The sequence below is a fragment of the Puntigrus tetrazona genome, unplaced genomic scaffold, assembly GCF_018831695.1.
Source record: "Puntigrus tetrazona isolate hp1 unplaced genomic scaffold, ASM1883169v1 S000000608, whole genome shotgun sequence".
NCBI classification, from domain to species: domain Eukaryota; kingdom Metazoa; phylum Chordata; class Actinopteri; order Cypriniformes; family Cyprinidae; genus Puntigrus; species Puntigrus tetrazona.
The window spans coordinates 149,013-169,219 of NW_025048238.1; the positions used below are offsets into that span (position 1 = coordinate 149,013).

Here is a 20,207-nt window from a genome sequence, read left to right on the forward strand (position 1 = left end):
CCGATTGGTCGCGGTACGGGTGACGTCACCGGGTAGGTAATAAAAGCTCCGCGCAGGCTGCCATTCTGCGCTTACACAGTATGGCCGGCGATATTAGCTAGCACTCGCCTACGGTATTCTCTGTAAAAGGGAAGACGGTAAAAAACAAGGCAACTACATCTGGACTGCTCAAGGACTGTAACTAAGCTTAATAAATTATAACAACCAATAAAGGACTAATTAATTTGGATTCCATCCGACGGTTTAATTTCTGTTGTTAGAGTCTGTTTGTCTCACGATGGAAGAGAGCAGTGCACACTTCTTCGAGGGGACCGAAAAGCTATTGGAGGTGTGGTTCTCCCGACAAGATGAAACCAAAGGAAACGGGGATCTGCGCACTATCCCCAGGTGAGTAAGTCCGAGCCGGAGATGGATTTAACGGATCCGGATTTAACGGTAGTCCTTCGCGGCGCCCTAATGCTAAAATCATGCGTAAAACGTGCCTGAATCGTTAATAATGTCCCACTGATAGTTCTGAAGGAATGAGAGGTGATGAGTGACATGTGGCTCTGGCTCTGACACCCGAGGCGTGATCAGCAGTTTTGGCCATTTTTGACACCATCCCCCTTTACGCTCATTCATTTGAGCTGTCAGGACCGGAGCTGAGCCTCAAGCCCCAGTCGGGTTTTTCCCACCTCTGCTGTTTTTTTGTGCGTACTTAAACTATCCCGAGCCGTCATGAACAACGTTAACAACACGTTTAATCAACGTCCAGATGCAGGGTTTGATCTGAGCCTGGCCCTGCCTGCGTCTCTTAACGTCGCTCTCTTCAGTGTTTTTATCTGTCACCGCAGTCTGGCTTGTTTTGCTGTATTTGGATCAGCCCTGAATCAGTTATCGATGAGCCGGAGTGTGAATGAAGGCTGATCGATTTATTAGCCAGTGGCTAACTAACAGCTAGCTGACATGGCGCCATAGCAAACACGCCTCCTCAAACAGCACAGTACTCTATCAATGCCGGAGTGTTTCTGTACATACGAACGCGTACTGGATGCTTTTGAAGCCCCCTTTGCTGACGTAACGTCTCTAGCGGTTTTTATTATTGTTTTCCACAGCGTTACAGACATTTAACTTCAAAAACAGTATTTGAAGATTTGCGATCGCAGTTACGCATCGCCACATGCGACCGATTGCATGCAAGAGCTCTATTTTTGGGAAGGATCATGGCGGTTGATCCTGCGCCGCAGCCTCCATGTGAAAGTCACGCGTCTGCGTCACACGTCGCGAGCTCCGCTCGTGTGCCGTGATTGGTCGAGAGTCGCGCTCGCTCATTGGTTGGTATTATATGTGCGCAGACCTCGACGGCGGCGCGCTTGCGTCTCCTGCGGTCCTTACTGCGAGTTAATGCGGACTGAAAACATTTTACAACATTAATATGCAATAATGGTCGGACATTAAAATGGGCTTGGATTGATGTATAGGCTATATATGGTATACAGAGTTATTGCGAACGGCGTCATTATTTTTTTTAAATAAATAACTAAATGAAGTAAACTAATACGTGTATTGAATTATACTAATATTCTCAAAACACTGGCAAAAATATCGGATACCACTGTTCTCAAAATATTGGTACTTCAAAAAATTAATACTATGCTTAATAATAAATAATTATTAGTAATGTCAGTGCAATTTTCGAAACGGTACATTTAACATGTTTCTATAACTAGTTTATAAAAATATTAAGTGCTTGGGTAGTTAAATGAAATTTAATTTTGAAATGTGGTCAGATGGGATTGCGTGGTCACTCCAGATAATGTTTTCATAATTTAGGGATGATCACAAATTCCTTTCATCTTTTATATTTCACTTCTTGAAATGGCCCGTCTCTTACTCTTCTGGTTTTGTGGACATTAAGGCAGAGGTCAGTCTTTAGTTTTGTTAAATATTTAACATTAATATATTAAATGCAGGGTTTGAGCACTGCATTTACAAAAATCATTTGACGTTTAAGAAGTGTTTTAACATTGCGGCAATAAACATTTTTGAATTATCACAATTTGGGAAACCTGGGCATAACGTAGTGTTTAATGCAATTTATGTTTTTGATAACAACAAATAGAGTGTATTTTCTTACTTTTTTTTTATATCAATATGCTACGTATTTGTATCTAAATCAATGTCATAAACGATATGGGTCAACAGTAATCTAAAAGTAATTTGATTAAATTGTGTAATGTACTGGATTGCATTACTAATTAAAATTAGTATTGCGTCAGTAATGGACCAAGTCATCTACTCGGCTCTGCTTGTTTCCATAAAGTTGTATTTTAAATTCTATTGCTCAATACTCTATAATGTATTAATAACCTCAGTTGCAGTCAGCCGTCCAGCTCATATGGAAAATAGTTGTGAAATATGAATGAGTGAGGGCATCCACTGTATCTATAGTGTCCTGCAGTGAAGCTTCTGAGAAGCGAAAGCTGATCTCTGTGGTTTCTCTGGGTACGGCTGTCAGATTGAAAGATGAGGGCTATTAGTTTACTTCCGGGAAAGCATTAACACACTCAGAGATACTAGAAAGAGAGGATCATTAGAGTCTGAGCACAGCCAAATGAATCCGGCAGGCTTGAGGAAACGCTTTTTTCTAACCGGCGATTCATTCAAAATGAGCTTTTTATGTGTGCTTGATACAGTAAAATATCTTCAGTTTTGTTTATGATTTGACTGTTAGAGCTGGTGTTTTATTATTTTTCTTGTATAGTTTAAATGCATTTTTAAAACGAATCCAAATCCATTTTTTGTTAATATCGTACTAGGGCTGTCAAAATGTTTGGAAACTAAAACTTGTACTTAAATATAATCATATAAAAATTTCAAAGACATCGTTTCAGGTCGGGGGATACAAGCTTTTGGCTTGTCTTTGGAGGGAGCATCGAGCTAAATATTCCTAATACACATTTCTTCAAAGCTATTAAATCGCTCCGCTTTTTGAAATCCCATTTTTCTGATGACCCTGCAAGATGGGACGCACTACCTGTAGTTAAAGAAACGCTAATGCGTCATGAATTATGAATGGTTATTGAGAGGAAACCTAAAGCTGTGTTTTACTAGAGACTCGTGTTACTTTCTTCTTTGGCGTAATCTGGAAACAGTTTGGTTTTGTCAAGCATGTGACCACCGAGTCACTTTTATGAGAAGACTTGCATAGTCGTGAAGATCGAGTCATTTTGCCCAAGATATTTAGTCCATGTGTGAAACACGGGAGACTAAGATTAAAGGGTTTTTGCATAAATTCAAATGGTTTAAATTCAAGCAAATTCGTGTTTTTGGGGGTTTTTTGTTCTTTTGGAGTACTTGCGGTGGCAAATGTTTGTACAATGACACGAAGCCGCTTAAAGAATCGGTGTAACAGGCAGAATTGTGTAAATGTATTGCAAAATAAATGCCCCTTTTTTGCCATCCACTGACAAAACGGGCCCCTGAGCTTGTGCCAAATGTGTGAAATCTGAGATCTCTACGACGTGAGTTCAACGGAGCCAGCAGCTGTGAGAGCCGCCATTACTGCAGAGCAAATGACCTCAAAGACGCAACACCAAGTCCAAACGGTCTCTAGAACGAATCAATGGCGGTCTGATTTCGCCCAGTTGGAAATGTTCGCCAGCCTTTGTAAAGTGTTATATCTCAAAGACCCAGATTCGTGTAGAATCTTAATGTTTCTCTCTCTCTCTTTGCCTTTTCAGATTTGAGTGGGACAAACTTCTGGAGAATGTGCATTGTTTGATTATAAGTGTGACAAAGACCGACAAGCAGGAAGCTTATATACTCAGGTGAGCTATTGATTCGTCCCCTGAGCGCAGAGGACGGGATTGTGATGACGCTGTAATCCTGCGGCTGGCCTTCAGACGCCTCAAAATCAGCAGCACGTTTAGAGTTCATTCACGCCGCCTCGGGTTATTTGTAGCTACGTTACGGCACAAACTGATTTAAAGATAACCTGAATGTTGCGCAATTCGGACACGCGGCTTAAACAAGTAAGACAAGTTACGGATGTCATGTTGATTTTAAAACCTAAGTGTAGGCGTGGAAGCTCAAATGAAACATTACACTTTATTTTAAGGTGTCCTTGTTGCATTGTGCACGCTTAATATTAGGGTTTGGCTTAGAGATACTAGCATGAAGTTATGCAGAGTTCGTATTTGTAACGTGTATAACAAGGGCACCTTAAAATGAAGCGCTAAACATTTTACCGGCTCGTGGCTGGATGGCAAAGCCTCGGCTGTGTCTGTGAGTCCTGAATGTTTATCACGGTGCTGATGCATTATTAACGGGCTGATACTGTTTCCACACTGACCTTACACTCCGATAAGCACACAGTAGCGCTTCAGCTTAGAGATACTCACAAGCTGATAAGACCGATAGGAAAGGCATCTGTGTGACTTTCACAGTCACGGGCTACATGATTCAGCTCGGAGGACTTGTAAACACATCCTGCTAAGGATGACGCTAAGCCATTTATTCGGTCTGTGAGACGATGTCAAACGGGGAACTCGGGTCAAAGCTATTCATAGCTGTCTGGAGGGAAAAGGTTGGATGGATTTTTACTACTTTATTGACAGCTCCGCCGAGGTTGCTGAGAGTTCAAAACGAATTCAAACGAGGAAGATCATTTTTAGTTATCCTTATACTGTGGAATAATGCAATAAAGTCATCATAATAAAACAAAATCAATGTTGACTCATTTTATGTTAGCAAAAAGTATTGCGGATGAGTCATCATTTGAAGGATTAATCTCTCTCTTCTCTCTCTCTCTCTCTCTGTCTCTCTCTCTCTCTCTCTCTCTGTCTCTCTCTGTCTCTCTCTCTCTCTCTCTCTCTCTGTCTCTCTCTGTCTCTCTCTCTCTCTGTCTCTCTCTCTCTCTCTCTCTCTCTCTCTCTCTCTCTCTCTCTCTCTGTCTCTCTCTCTCTGTCTCTCTCTCTCTCTCTCTCTCTCTCTCTCTCTCTCTCTCTCTGTCTCTCTCTCTCTCTCTCTCTCTCTCTCTCTCTCTCTCTCTCTCTCTCTCTCTCTCTCTCTCTCTCTCTCTCTCTCTCTCTCTCTCTCTCTCTCTCTCTCTGTCTCTCTCTCTCTCTCTCTCTCTCTCTCTCTCTCTCTCTCTCTCTCTCTCTCTCTCTCTCTCTCTCTCTCTCTCTCTCTCTCTCTCTCTCTCTCTCTCTCTGTCTCTCTCTCTCTCTCTCTCTCTCTCTCTCTCTCTCTCTCTGTCTCTCTCTCTGTCTCTCTCTCTCTCTCTCTCTCTCTCTCTCTCTCTCTCTCTCTCTCTCTCTCTCTCTCTCTCTGTCTCTCTCTCTCTCTCTCTCTCTCTCTCTCTCTCTCTCTCTCTCTCTCTCTCTCTCTCTCTCTGTCTCTCTCTCTCTGTCTCTCTCTCTCTCTCTCTCTCTCTCTCTCTCTCTCTGTCTCTCTCTCTCTCTGTCTCTCTCTCTCTCTGTCTCTCTCTCTCTCTCTCTCTCTCTCTCTCTCTCTCTCTCTCTCTCTCTCTGTCTCTCTCTCTCTCTCTCTCTCTCTCTCTCTCTCTCTCTGTCTCTCTCTCTCTCTGTCTCTCTCTCTCTCTGTCTCTCTCTCTCTCTCTCTCTCTCTCTCTCTCTCTCTCTCTCTCTCTCTCTCTCTCTCTCTCTCTCTCTCTCTCTCTCTCTCTCTCTGTCTCTCTCTCTCTCTCTCTCTCTCTCTCTCTCTGTCTCTCTCTCTCTCTCTCTGTCTCTCTCTCTCTCTGTCTCTCTCTCTCTCTCTCTCTCTCTCTCTCTCTCTGTCCCCTAGTGAGAGTAGCATGTTTGTCTCCAAGAGACGTTTCATTTTGAAGACATGCGGAACCACCCTCTTACTGCAGGCACTGGTGCCACTGCTGGAACTGGCTCGTGAGTACTGCGGCTTTGATGCCATCGAGGTACGACACACACACACACACACACACACTTTGTTTAGGTAAGAATTCATGGCACGTCATCATATCCGCAGTAAAGTGAGACGTGATAACATTAAACTCGTCAGGTTTATGAGTTCACGTGCGCTTCAGATGAGTCGGTTTACACGTGATGTCATCGTTTAATCGTTTAGTACAAAGTCTGTTTATGGAATTGTGACTTGACCTCATCTCGTTTTCTTTTTAGAATTTCTTCTATTCTCGTAAAAATTTTATGAAGCCCACCCATCAAGAGTTCCCTCACCGCAACTTCCAGGAGGAAGTAGAGTTCCTCAGCCAGATTTTTCCAAGTACGCTTTTGCACCTTCAAAAAAAACAAGATGCGACAAATGATGTAAACAGTATGAAATAGTGTAATACATCAGTATAGTGCGTGTGCACTGTGTATATTTATGAGGCATGTTATATAAATGATGTATTGAATATATAAACGTATTATGGTTTTCTTAAGTGTGTGCATGCACGTGTGTGTCTTTGTATGTAAATATGCACAGTGCACATTATGTGAACGAAGACTTTTATTTTGGGTGCGATTAAACATCATCAATCATTTGTCAGCACTGCACGCGTAATATCTGATTAAAAGGTGTTTTTTCGTGCGCAGATGGAGCAGCATACTGTATGGGACGTCTGAACTCAGACTGCTGGTGAGCGGTTTTTCTTTGTCTAGTCTTCCCGCAAAATCGTCATTAGGAAACCCTACATGCTTTAGAACTCCTCAGTAAGGCCAGATTTTAACCTTGTGCGGTGCTCATCTCCGTTCCGTCCTGAAGGTATTTGTTTACGCTGGAGCTGCCGGAATTCTGGGAGAACAAGCAGGCGGACCAGACACTAGAAGTTCTGATGAGTGACCTCGACCCAGCTGTGATGGACCAGTTCTACATGAAAGACGGTGTTTCTGCTAATGATGTCACTCGTGTACGGTTCATCCTCTATGCTTCACTGTAGAGCTTTTGTTCCTGTATGCCGGTCCATTTATCAGTAACAGAATGTTAGTACTTTATGGATGCGCAGCACAGTCGTTTAATAAATGTTTGTCTTTAAGGTTATCTCTGGTGTGTTCACAGATGAGTGGAATTCGTGACCTGATTCCAGGTTCAGTGATTGATGCCACAATGTTCAACCCTTGTGGATACTCCATGAATGGAATGAAAACGGATGTAAGGAGTCATTTAAGGTTGCTTGTTTTGGGAGGTTGTGGGAAAGTTGTTCTGCATGTGACTGTGATTTGGTCGTCTTTCTAGGGAACTTACTGGACGATTCACATCACCCCCGAACCAGAGTTCTCCTATGTCAGCTTTGAAACCAACCTCTCCCAGACGTCTTATGACGAGCTTATCCGCAGAGTCGTGGATGTCTTCAAACCAGGGAAATTTGTGACAACGCTTTTTGTCAATCAGGTAAATTGCATCTAGTCAACAAAAACAGGTACTTCCACGACCTTTTCCCAATTTCCTACAAAAGTGTTATTATAAAAGTAAATACAAATTTAACAGGGGCGCCTTAATTTTTTCACGGTGTCATTTGTTAACATGAATGTATTGACGTAAACGAACAGTGCATTTAATACACTTTTTATTAATCTTTGCAAATGAAAATGGAGTAATTTATTTTTTATTAATGTTGGCTCATAGTGCATTAATTTAACAAACACAACCTGTGATCTTAACAATGCCTCAGTAAATGCTGAAATTAGCATTCAATAAGATTAATAAATGCTGTAAAAGTATTGTTCAGTCTTCATAACACTTTACAATAAGGTTCATTAGTTACCACAGTTACTTCACAGTTCCCGTGTTTAACAATGACAGGATATGAATACAACTAAACAGCTTTATTCAAAAGGAACAAGTCGTTCTGTACACCCTACATCATGCTATTTCTACATCATTGCATGTGCGCAGTCATTTCTATACAATCAAGCATTTAGATGTGCTCTCAATCGTATTAGAAAAGGAACAATCCGGCCGAAATGGAGTTCAGTCGGACCGAAGCGTTTACAATTAAGGCTTTCAGTCCAAATGGGTTGTCAATCCAATTAAAACTAATTCCAAACCAATTATTTAGTTGCACGTAAACGTAGCCACGGTGATTGGCAGTAATCAAACCGCTAACACTATACAGAGAACAACTCCTACTGTTAACTAGTTGCTTATTAGTGTGCCTGTTATTAACATAATGGCTGCTTCTTAATGGACATATCCTGTGTGACCATATTCTACATCCCTAATCTTATCCAGTACTAACAACTATTAAGGCAAAGGTCACAGTTAATAGCGAGAACTGGACCTTAAAATCAAGTTCGATTACCAAACTCATCCTTCTCATTCCTCTGGTTCCCGACAGAGCTCCAAATGTCGCAGCGTTTTCTCTTCGGCTCAGAAGCTGGAGGGTTACCGCCTCCTGGACCGCCAGTTGGCCCACTTCAACGACTACAATTTCGTCTTCACCAGTTACTCCAAGAATCGCCAGCAGAAGCAGAGCTGAACCTCCGAAATGAAGAAGCGCAAAAAGAAATCTGTCCTCCGCAGGGGTCGACTCGGCGGCGGGCGTAGTCTTGTAGCGCAGAGGCGGTGTTTGTGCGTGGAGTCTTCTGGCTGTAGATCTTCCCTGAGTTTAACATTTATGCATTCTTGTACCTATGACGTAGATATCGTGCATGAAAGCTCTTCTCGTGTCTCTGTAGATATTCTAGCCCATTCTTGCTGTGATCTTGAAGTGCATGTAGAGTTCTTGAACGTGGCGGTGGTGTGTGTGAGGCATGTCACACCATCCCGGTACATGCAACGCTCCCTTCCCTTCCTGCAAGTGTCCCCTCGCATCCCCCACAGACAGGGTTTCCGACCTCACTAGGCAAGGACCCTGACGTGCTCAGATCCGTCTCGTCTCCCGACCCACTCCAAAAGCGTTTTCTTTTCATTTCTTTCGATTTAACTCGTGGTTATTAAAATCGCTCGGCTGCTCTCGGCAGCGTGAAGAAGTCCTGAAGTCCTCGTTCGTCTTATTTCTCGCACCCTGCTGGCAGCTAGCGTTCTTCGGTGTACTAGAGAAGCTGAGTAACTCAACCGTCGCCTTCGGTGTCGACGGCCTGCTCTTCTTTTAGGGACTGTTTTGGACAACGGTGCTTGTTAATAATGCGCTAGTTAGGTGGCTAGCATTAAGCTGAACTTTGTGCAGGGTTTGTTTTTCTGTTTGAAAAGTGATTCCCGTCATCGAAAATAGTGAATGTTACTTAACTGTTGCCTTAAGTGTCAACAACATGTACTCTGCAATATATAACCATTACGGCAGCCATTGTCTTCCTCTCCTTAAAAACAAATGGCATGAATGTATTAAAAATAATAAAATAAAAAAACCCAGAAAAACTGTAGTTAGCTGAAAGGTGACGGTATGCTCTGTAAACAGAAGAATGGATTGTTCTGAATAATGTAGACGAAGCCATGTGTGGGAGAAAGAGGGAACGGTGTTCTTTGCCTTCCGTCCGTCGTTTGTGTCATTGTTGAAGGACCCTGGGGCTGTCCAGCGCTGAGCCTGCTCAATGCACGCCTTTGAATTGAAACGGTTGGACAGACACTTTGCTTTAGTGTGCCGATCGCACAGCAAAGCATTTTTCTTTTTCTAAACAAAATGAGTTCTCTCTGTTTTTCTCTACAGAAGCCGGTGAGCACTACACAATAGACGTGCGCTGATCTGAGCATGTCAGGGCTGACCCGGATCATTCCACACCCCGCGCCTGCATAAAGTGCAGTTTTATTAACCCCCGGCCAAGCAGACTTTATTTGTTTTTTTTTTTTTTTTACGCAGATTTGCGCACCTCTCCAGATCACGCTCTCTTTGTGCATCGAGACAAAAAAAAAAAAAAAGATATTGCATGCGACAAGCGCGCAGCGGGGTGTTTACCGTGCAGCGTCTCCGCTTCAGCCCTTTGTAACGCGTTTCGTTTCTGTTCGTACGACCAAGCGCCCGTTGCTCGTGAGTGTGTTGAGCGGTGGATGTGTGTTTTTCCCCACCCTCCCCGTTCTGACGGAGCTGCTGTAGTTGTGAGGAGGACCGTGTTTTTGTTACGTCTCCTTTTATAGTGGTTTGTGAAATCTTTTTCACTAGAAGGTCCTGCCGCTGAGAGAGGGAGCTGAAAATGGCAGAGCGATATGTTAACGGATGTGTTGCCGCTTGATGTTTACAGTAATAATTCAGAAGAAAAAAATCCAAAAACAGCAATGAGTTTTTAATTAACGGATACTATAGGTGACAGACGTGGACCACTGCTAGGAGAGATAACATGAGCGTGATCTCCTATCACGGCTGGTATCCTTCCAGGGAGGGGGTGCTGTCTTCTGGTCTTTCTATGTGGGATTTATACAGTATACGTGAGTGGAGCGGCGAGACGTTGATGTTGCGGACCAAGTATATACATATATACTACTTTTTCGTTTTCTGGCCCTGTTCTGAGGTGGGGAGTGACCTTTTCAGATGATTTGGACCTATTTTTTTTTACTAGTACTGCCCAGCCTGTGTTGGTTGGTAAGGAAACTATAGAAAGGGTTCTGTTGAGGGATTTTCACAGGAAGTTGGGAAGGGGAAACTTTGCTGTTCCAATTCTCTTGCTATTTCCTTGGTTGGTCAAGATGTGCTAAATATATCTGTACTAAGAGCTTGATGCTTTCAATAAAATTCATAACCATCAGCTGCGTCCTTGTGATTTATTTATGCATTTGGTTCTGTTAATTGCCCAGAATGCACTGCAGTATGATTTTTGGCTAGGGTAAGTGAATTTAAAATGAAAATGTCATGTTTTTTAGTGTAAGGTTTTACGATAAATTAAGACTTCAGTTTTCATGTTACCTTGTTTTTATTTTTTATAATGTAGTAAAAATTGTTTATTTTTGTTATTCTATAAAAAAAAAAGAAAACGAGTAGCTCAAGCTAGTGTTGGACTTTTTTTGCTTTAAATTAAAAATATTAGTGTTTATATTAAAAAAAAAAAAAAAGTCAGTCAGAGGTGGTTTTGCATGTAAACATCATTGCACTGAAGCTTCCGCAAACTCAGGAACCGAAGTGTGACGAGCAAACTTTTTGGTTCGTTAACAATTAATTTTGATTACACGATCTTAATGTAATCTTAACTTCAAGTTTTTTAAACATATATCAAAGAAGTTTCTATGGGTATTAGGCCTGTTTTCACAGAAAGCGTTTTTGCCTTTTACCAAGATATTTAAGATATTTTTATTTGAGACCGCTCAAGAACGCATACAAGTCTCTGACTAGCTTAAACCTTGTCTGTGAAATCAGGTGTGTTTTGTCATAATTCACCCTTAATTTCATAAAGGCCTTTAAAGTCTCAAATCGGAACATTGTAAATAATTAAAAAACTGCATCTTGCTGAAAAAGTTATTTTACATCCAAAATAAACGCGTCTTGACGGAAGAATCTTCAAACACTTGCACTAGGAAAAAAAACGGAGGATGATTCGAAGATGTAGTAAAAATAAAAATGTTCCAGTATTTGAGAGCGGAGCTATTGAAGAGGTTTTTGTTGCAAAAATGGTGTAGATGGCATTTTGAGAGGTTTAAATGAGTGACTTCAGATAATGTTGGCTGTGCTCGCTGATTTTACGCTTTCAGAAAATAACAACGCTCTTACATTTAAGGGATGCTTTCTTCAAATTATAAAGCAGCGTCGGCTGATGGTGTATTATTTGTGTCTTGATAATTGTAGTTTTCATGTGGTGGATGAATAGCTGACTGCTAGATAAAATGGGCCAGTGAAGTGGGAAACCTTTAACCATAACTAATTCTACGCGTATTCATTGATTATTCTATAATCTGCATTTATTATTGCCACTTTAAAAAGAGAAATTGAAGTCAGTGATGGAAAGAGCAAAGAGATATGAAGCTGAACAGGACTTAAAAAAGAAATGTGGATGCAGAGTATATACAACTTTAAACATGTAATGAAATTTGCCCGTTTTCTTAAAAACATGGTTACAAAGTTTTTTTTTATAAAATTACATTTTAATTGTTCCTCTTCTGTTTGTCTATTGTTGTGTGTTATAGTTGCATGTATCGTTATTTTAGTGACATTCATTTTTAGTGAAATTTCAGACATGGACTCAAATTTAAACGTGGTTAATATTTCTGCATCGTTTGTTAATGCGCTGTTAAATTTTATATGCAGGATCATCTGCAGCCCACTTTTACTGAAAATACATTTGTCTAATATTTAAATATTTATAGGTCTGTTACACCTTCCAATTAACAGTATATGAACTGAATTAAAATGCAAATATTACAGCTGAGCTGATTACAAATACAGCTGGACCTTAACGCAAACAAAAGGTGATTGATAGAAAGACGTTTCCTAAATTAAATATGGATTACTTTCCACGCATTTACCCAAATAAACATTCATGAGCTAATCCTCCACAGCATCGTCTGTAAAGAGACAGGAAGCTCATCGTTGAAGTTCAGTTATAAATGCTGAAATAGTTCTGTCGAAACCTCTTAAAGACACGTGTCTACTTGTAACAACTCGTAACTGCCTAAGCAAACCACAGATGATTTTAAAAAATGGAAAACGTATTCGATGAAAAAAGAATTTCTTTATTTTTCCTTTGACTTGCTGAATGCACCGAAGTGCCAGAGTAAAGCTCTGAAAACCACAAAAACGAACAGAGGTTTTAGTTTTAGAGAAGTGAAAGAGCTGCTGTCAGTCCATTACATCTACACCTTAACAACTTCATCAGTAAAACGACAGATTTTTCCTTTAATGTACAAAAATAAAGTTGTGTTCTTTTTTTCATAGTTCATGGCTGCAATCAGGAGGTTCTCAGGAGGTCAGCTGTAATGCTTGGATCTCTTCGGGCTTCGACTGCGATCTCGTCGGTGGCGTTCTCGCTCTCTGCCTCGGTGTTTGTCCTTGTCCCAGCCTCTCTCACGCTCCTTGTATCTCTCTCGGTCTCTTGAACGTGAACGCTGCCTGCCTTTGTCCTTTTCCCTCCGACTCTCGTCGCGATCCTAAAAAGGTTCACGACCAAGTTGAGATGCATGTTCTGATGGTGCTAAATGCAAATAAATCACAAGCAACTAACTTTATTATCTACCAAAGTAAATAAGCAAAAATATGAAAAAAACATTGCATCTTCTGTTGTTGGCATCAAATCTTGTGGGCCCAACCAATGTCACAGCTATTTGCCAAACTGCAGGATATGCCCTCATTCTCTAAAGAGCGGAGAACCATAAATAAAGGCAAAATTGCAATGAGGATTGATCTGGTTTGTGTGGCTGCCTTGTAAACAGCTGTGTACCGTTTTTTAAGAACGGCAATGTATATGAAATAGAAAGATGTGTTATGTCCCCTTGACCTGTCCACTAGAGATAAGTGAACGTCTTCATCTCAAGGTTTCTTAGAATCACCGCACGATACGGCGAAGCAGTAACTTTCCACTGCTTTGGTTGAAGTCCGACTGATTATCGAGGAAGACGTAACAAAAGATTATTCAATAAACAGTACGTTTATTTTATCCTCACTATCTCCTGCGGCCTGTTCTTTTATTTCCTCTCTGACTGATAAAAGAGGTGACGGTGTCATACAAGAAAGGAAACATTATAGAGGCCGAGTCTAATAATCCTGGACCAGTAAGATTTTTGTGGTTCTCAAATCATTAGAAAATTCAATAAGATCCTATTGATTTCCTTCATTTCTCTGGAGGGCAGATGTGGATGACTGGGTGCCCCAGGGACTCGTAGACCCATAACATTCACTTCTTGAACTTAAATCTGGCTCCTGAAGCAAAAGCAGTTGAGAGCCACTGATCTATTAAAACGCTCAGCACTGTACCTTCGATTTTTTGTCCTTGGGCTTGTCATCCGAATGACGCTTCCTGTCTCTTTTCTCTCTGTCGTCCTTCCTTCTCTCATCCTCATCTTGATCTAAGAGGAGCTCATAACGGGAGCTTAAGAAGACAGTCAAGAAATTCTGACTTGTGAGAAGACTTGTTTTATTTAATATCCAGTTTCAAAGAGGGACCACATTCACGTTACTTCAGAGGAAAGTACATTACATTAAACTCCCTTAAAATCTAAAGTGCAAATCCTATGAAGTGAAATGCAATGGTTCAGGTATGATTTCACTGTAAAGCGATTGTTAGAAGGATACTCCTGCTTGGTCCTGACATTGTCTTTCAAAGCCAGTTTGGATCTGCTGTCCAGATCCTTCTCGTAGGCCTTAAAATCATCTTTAGTGTATTTCCCACCTGGAAACGAAGCGAACTGACAATAAAACCACTCTATATCCAATATATTCATTACTGTACACATTACCTTTAGTTGGATTAAAAGCTTAGTCATTTATTTTGATTCACCAACGTTAACGTTTATCATGGAGATAATCTGGGCAGTACAGTTAAATTCAGTAGAAACGGATCATGCCTTACCTTTGCCCTTCCACTTGATCTTAGACACCGACTGGCTGAAGTCCACGTGAATGCGACGGTCATCTATCAGGACGTTGTCCATTTTGAAGTATGCTTTTTCACAGTCCTCCACCTTCTCAAACAACACACAAACGCGTTCATTATTACAACGCAAGACACCTCCACATTGATTCGGGGCCTTAATCACAGTGCCTGGTTTTATCTTTTAAACTAGTGACCATGTTCAGAGCTTTTTTTCTCAATTTTGAATAGAGAACAAAATAAGCAACGTGATTTCTGCCAGAACTCATCCTGTTATAATCGATGACACAGTATTGCTTGCTTAACAAACATCTTGTTCACACCGTGCTTTCGCTGTGTCCGTTATGATGAAAGCACTCGTGGGATTGCAGAAATCAAATTGCGTTGTGCGCCGAGTGACTGCTCACCATCGTTCGATGCGACAAGAGTAACACTTGGCCCTCATTTCATATGCAAATATCAAAGCATATACAAATTTGATGCATTTTAATTTGGACGTATAACCGTCTACTTTGAAAACATTGCAAATGCATTTTAGCAGCTTGCTTAGCAACTTCATCTTTTCCCAAAGACGGCATATATTTACAGGACAGACATTACAAACCTTTTCAAACTCGATAAACGCGTAGCACAGAGATTCTCCCGTTTTCCAGTCTCTGATGATCTCACAACTGCAAATGAACATTAAGACGTTAGACTAAAGACATACAAGACTACTGCAGAAACAATATTCAAACAGCAGGACGTTCTTCTATGGTCTTTATATTTCGTTTGATTCAGCTAGCTGCGTCCCATCTCAGAAGTAAAGGATTTTTTATACAGCGCAGTCAAGAAGTTGTTGAAAAGCACAGCAGATATTATTTTCATTTCAAATGGTACATCTGAAACGGAAAGTCACGACGAACACAGTGCATTGTGGGATACAGGAATCCAAACATTTCAGCAAGGTCATGCCACACATACAGCCTAGTGCTAAAACTACCAGCTGAATGGGTCAGTCTCAAAGTACATGCATTAAACACATTCAATTATTATTAAGTAGATGGCATAAATATTTTAGTTTATATGTAATGACATTTTGCACATATATGAGATGAGAAAAGGGTTTCCACACTTTAACTTCTCAAATTCAAAGACTTCACCAGGGAGTCTACAGATAGGACTTTTTGAAGACCTTTTAAATACCACCAATATAAAGTTTAATACGAAACCTCTGATGCAAATCGTACATTATTTTACATACGTAAAATATTTAATTTGTAAAAACTATTTAATATTTGATCTGTGTTCTATCAGCCGTCACATTTGTCTTTTTACCTTTATTTAGTTTTATAAAGGGAATCTTATTAAATGTATGCATCATATTTTATGTCAAATTCTCAGAATTGATCAATAGATTCAATTCAAGGCTTTTATCAGACAAATTAATTTACATTGCACAATTACAACTGCATTAATGTTACGAGATGAATGTTTTAAATGCAATTTTGAACATTCAAAGTTCAAATTATTCAGTAAAAACTGATTTTTGTTTGGAACTCTTTTATATTTATATTATTTAATTTAGAACAAAACCTAAGTAACCCAATTAACTTACGTAATTACTTGTTTACTGAACTAAATCAATGATTTGCAATCATTAGAGGAATATTCAGAAATGTCCTCCCTTGCTATGTTTTAAGTGTAAAATAAATTTCTTCTGTGTGTTTCCTTGCTCATTTCATACACTCATTTGAAGTGACGTTGTATTAAAGATATGATTAATATTTAAGACCCATCGAATCTGAATTTAAGGCTTTTTAGGGCCTTTTATTAGGAAAAAAAAAGCAAAGAATGTTGTTGTTTGGGTACAAACGGCCCTAATCATTCCCCACAGTGTTTGACCACAGCATTATACATTAACAAATACAGCAGTGACATTTTCTATCATCTCACCATTTAATGAGGCCAAAACGTGAGAAGATGATCTCGAGATCTTCATCTGTGGTCACGGGGTTCAGTTTACACACAAACAGCACGTTCTCTGGAGGTTTGATATCCGCATCCGGCAGATCACCCACCTTTCAACACAAACACTCACGTCATGACAAAGAGGTCTGGAGTGAGTGACGTCTACATGTTTGTGTGATGAATGTACCATCTCCAGTAAAATGGCTTGCGTCTTTGCTTCCTTGTCTTTTATGAGTTCGTCCAGCTGCTCTGCATCCTTTCCCTCGTCATCATTTATCACCTCATCTGCTCCAATACGACCGCTCTAAAATAATGTACAAGCATGGATTACTTAAGAAGGAAGAACAGAGAATGATTTAAAAAAAAAACCAAGAACCATTATTTCTTAACATGTCCTGCTTTTTTCTTTATTAACTAGTACCCCTTAACTACCTTTACAGTCTGAAATTTGTCCAGTTTTTTTTTCTCTATGTTAAAAATAAATACAGTGTTGTGTCACTGCCTCCACAACCTTCGTCTATCATAAAAAGCTGGATCAAGCTATCATCCATAAGCATTTGAATAGGAGAGGACTCAAACATTTCAGGCGGTGTTACACTGATTCTTTAACATGGTGAGGTTGATTTCCGCGCTGAATGAAGACACTCACGTCCAGCTGCTCTTTCGTGGGTTCAGGCGATCTGTCAGGAACCGGGAGCCCTGCAGGATCATCAAACGGATCATCCAGAATCACTGTGTGATTGATCCTGAAACCACAACACAGCTTCGTCTTTAACCCTTTATGACACCGGCCTACGAACGTGAACCACCAAGACCTCAAAATGAGGAGGCAAAATGAAATATGCAAATATAGTATATGTATATGAGTGATCGAGAACTTTCTAATGTACAAATTTGCATCCTCGCGTCGTTAAAAATGAAGGCAGGAAGCAAGGAAAAGGAACGAAGATACACAAATGAGAACCGAGAAGCAGTTTTAGCATCCGAAACCATTAATCAATTACTTTCTGTACACAGGAAGAAAACACAGCTTGATCTGATCAGGTGTACTCTTATTAGTTATTAAATACTGAATCTGCATACTAGTTATATCACACACAAACAAAAATAACAGCTTTGTCCCACCTGATGTCCTGGTAGGGGATGAAGTCGTTGTCTACAAAGGTCTCATTGATTTTAGCAAGCACGTCCATCCCCTCCGTGACCTCTCCAAACACAGTGTGAACGCCATCCAGATAATCCAGATTCTCTCCCGTGGTAAACAGAAACTGTGCGCCCAACAGAACGAATCACACTCAAAGCCCATAAACAGTTCGGACACCGACGCCGTATTAAACGTGTGCGCAACTAACCTGAGATCCATGCTGGTCGCTGCCGTTGTTCACCATAGACACCGTTCCTTTCTTTCTATGCTTGATCCTAGGCATCTTCTCAGATTCAAAAAAGCGTGCCTGATCGCCGTACAGTTTACTACAACACGCAAACATCATCATCACACAATGCATACACGTGTATTCAGTTAGCACAAAAAAAACTGAATTCCCACCAGAAAACAGACTCTCCGCCTCGGCCCGTGCCGGTGGGGTCACCCGTCTGAATGATGAAATCTCTCTAGAGTGATGGGGACAGTTTACTGGCAACCCTCAATTTGCAGCCATATGTTCAATAACATTGTCAATTTCTGAATTAAAAACTTTTTAAACATAAAATACGAGTACTTTAGCAAATATAGTAAGCAGTTGCACACACGGTATTGAAGATTGTAATGCACACAGATGTTACCTGAACATTGTGAATCAGAGAGTAGTTGTAATATTTGATTTTGCACAGTTTCAGGAAGTTCAGCGAAGCTGCGAATGAAAAGAAGCGTTGTTGTTATCATTCAGTGCCGTGCCTTATGTAGAAATTAAACTCTGTTGTTGGTTTATACTCTTAAAATTCAATGAACCACTAAATAACAAAACGGTTGAAAGACTTAAATTCTGGTTATACCAGCACAACTATGAGAAATTTACCAAAACAAAAAGTCCCTACATTGTACTCATTTTTTTAGATTTATCACACATTACTTTGTTGACTGCATTAAAAGATCCCGCGTGTAACAGAGCGAATATGTTCAAACCCTTCGTCTGTCACGGATCTTATTACTAATCACCTTTCGGTCTCTCTTCTGTGTATAAATCGATCACGATATCCCCTAACGTTGTTTCCAACAACACCGCCATGGCGCTCCAGCGTCATCAACATGCGCCGGACAGACGCTGACATGCGCGTTGAGCAGAGCAGAGTCGCACAACTCTGGTACAGAATGTTCGCCCTTATGTGAGATTAGAATACGTACGTCCCAACGCACGGTATACTGTACTATCTCAGGTCGTTTTTTTGAAGTGTGGATCTGTGCCCATGCTTCCCACAATCCATTGCATATTATTTGTTCAGCTACAAACAAGAATAAAACGCGTTAGAAAAAACTACAAACGTGCGCGACCGGCGGTTAGGTAAAGAGGTTTTCAAAGGGGGTTGAGTTAATAATAATCAACCAACGCACGGTATACTGTACTATCTCAGGTCGTTTTTGTGTGTGTGTGTGTCTGTGCTCATTCTATACTTGAAAATGCGTATTTTACAATCCATTGCGCTTTAATGGGCTGCTTTTAAAATGTATTTTATTTCCATTTCGGACTCAAGTGAAACAAATACTTTTAAAACGCGTTATAAAAACTACAAACAATGTTGAGTTATGCACACTAATTATTCACCATTTATTCATTAATTCAGTTCATTCATTCATTCATTCATATTAATTCATTCAGCAATGTTTTCTTAGCTCCAAGCCCAATTAAACACAATTATGCACCATTTATGCATTAATGCGAGTGAAACATTCATATTAAAGTGTAAAAAATAAAAAAGCTCCAAGCCCAATGAAACACACTTGAACAAGCTATGTTTGATTAAGGTTGTCCTTTGAAAAGAAATAGTTTGTCTTTATTTAAAGGTAATTTTAAAAATCCAAATAAGCTTAACAGCTCTGTTTTATGCTTGCTCAATGAACCAAAAAAACTATAAAACTATTGCACCACACTGACAATAAGCTCACTGTTATAATAACTTAGGGACACAAGTAAAGGTTTGTGTTGCGTTTATGGGCCTTTATTGCCTGAAACAGGACCATGTACAGCTAAGGGGCCAGCATGGAACATTTTTCTTGTTATCATGAAAATATTTTTTTCCCTCTTGTATTATACAAAAGGCCACATTTTAGGGCAACACCCAAGTCTTTTGCGATAATATTTAGGATAGATTGTATTTAAAAATGCCTTTGTACTAATATGTTCATATATAATATATATATTCATATATCACTTTACTATACATTGCTTTAAAGGTATTCTCTTAGGCCTTAAACCAGGACTAGGCCTTAATTTAATTACAGTTTAAGTAGCTCCTACACAAAAAAAAAAGACTTTGAAGAACACATTACAGGTGTGCATCCTGACAGAACAATGCCACTGATGTCTTTTAGGTTATGTAAGAGCAAAATATTTTCAGCTGAGACATCTCAAACATGCATTTTAGTCTGGAATGTGCCTCAAGACTCTGTGAAACCGGAGGCTAATGTTTGAAATACCTTTTGATCACTATAATCACATCGCAATCTTCTCATTCTTTAGCTAAAACACCCCCATCAGTACACTCAGCAGATGTTTCAAGGGAGCCTAAAGCCTTATAAGGAAACTATTATAATGGTTTTATTTTGTTTAGCACTTTGTACCAACTCGTTTTTTTAAGATGCACGATCGCATAAGAATGCATACTGAGGAATGACCAGCGTGTCGTTTTCATAACAGATGG

General features: G+C 40.1%; 2 protein-coding genes across 4 annotated transcripts; one reads left to right on the plus strand and one right to left on the minus strand.

Annotated features, from left to right (window-relative positions):
• Nucleotides 1-68: 68 nt before the first annotated feature.
• Nucleotides 69-10,634, plus strand: amd1 (adenosylmethionine decarboxylase 1). Of its 2 annotated transcripts, XM_043232674.1 has the most exons (10): nt 69-177; nt 261-387; nt 3,723-3,809; nt 5,788-5,914; nt 6,138-6,240; nt 6,555-6,597; nt 6,724-6,868; nt 7,018-7,110; nt 7,195-7,350; nt 8,297-10,634. In XM_043232674.1, the coding sequence occupies exons 2-10, from the start codon at nt 278-280 to the stop codon at nt 8,435-8,437; spliced, it is 1,005 nt and encodes a 334-aa protein (XP_043088609.1). In that variant the 5' UTR covers nt 69-177; nt 261-277; the 3' UTR covers nt 8,438-10,634. The 2 variants fall into 2 exon arrangements, with proteins under 2 accessions (XP_043088609.1, XP_043088608.1); XM_043232673.1 differs by having other exon boundaries at nt 82-387.
• A 1,894-nt stretch (nt 10,635-12,528) lies between these two features.
• ppil4 (peptidylprolyl isomerase (cyclophilin)-like 4) lies at nt 12,529-18,635 on the minus strand. Of its 2 annotated transcripts, none has more exons than XM_043232672.1 (13): nt 18,508-18,635; nt 18,135-18,202; nt 17,899-17,963; nt 17,705-17,822; nt 17,478-17,620; nt 17,002-17,098; nt 16,540-16,656; nt 16,338-16,462; nt 15,007-15,073; nt 14,382-14,493; nt 14,105-14,201; nt 13,787-13,901; nt 12,529-12,963 (listed from the first exon to the last, which is right to left on the minus strand). In XM_043232672.1, the coding sequence occupies exons 1-13, from the start codon at nt 18,575-18,577 to the stop codon at nt 12,784-12,786; spliced, it is 1,374 nt and encodes a 457-aa protein (XP_043088607.1). In that variant the 5' UTR covers nt 18,578-18,635; the 3' UTR covers nt 12,529-12,783. The 2 variants fall into 2 exon arrangements, with proteins under 2 accessions (XP_043088607.1, XP_043088606.1); XM_043232671.1 differs by having other exon boundaries at nt 12,529-13,007.
• Between the last annotated feature and the right edge of the window lie 1,572 nt (nt 18,636-20,207).

What these genes read in the sequence shown, in the direction of transcription:
- amd1 (XM_043232674.1), top strand. Translation starts at nt 278, where the DNA reads ATGGAAGAGAGCAGTGCACACTTCTTCGAGGGGACCGAAAAGCTATTG. An exon ending in GCGGCTTTGATGCCATCGAG is followed by an intron (nt 5,915 to 6,137) that starts GTACGACACACA and finishes TTTTCTTTTTAG; the next exon opens with AATTTCTTCTATTCTCGTAA. An exon ending in CAACGCTTTTTGTCAATCAG is followed by an intron (nt 7,351 to 8,296) that starts GTAAATTGCATC and finishes GGTTCCCGACAG; the next exon opens with AGCTCCAAATGTCGCAGCGT.
- ppil4 (XM_043232671.1), bottom strand. Translation starts at nt 18,577, where the DNA reads ATGGCGGTGTTGTTGGAAACAACGTTAGGGGATATCGTGATCGATTTA. An exon ending in CTCTGATTCACAATGTTCAG is followed by an intron (nt 17,964 to 18,134) that starts GTAACATCTGTG and finishes CCATCACTCTAG; the next exon opens with AGAGATTTCATCATTCAGAC. An exon ending in CCAAGGACAAAAAATCGAAG is followed by an intron (nt 13,008 to 13,786) that starts GTACAGTGCTGA and finishes ATTTGCATTTAG; the next exon opens with CACCATCAGAACATGCATCT.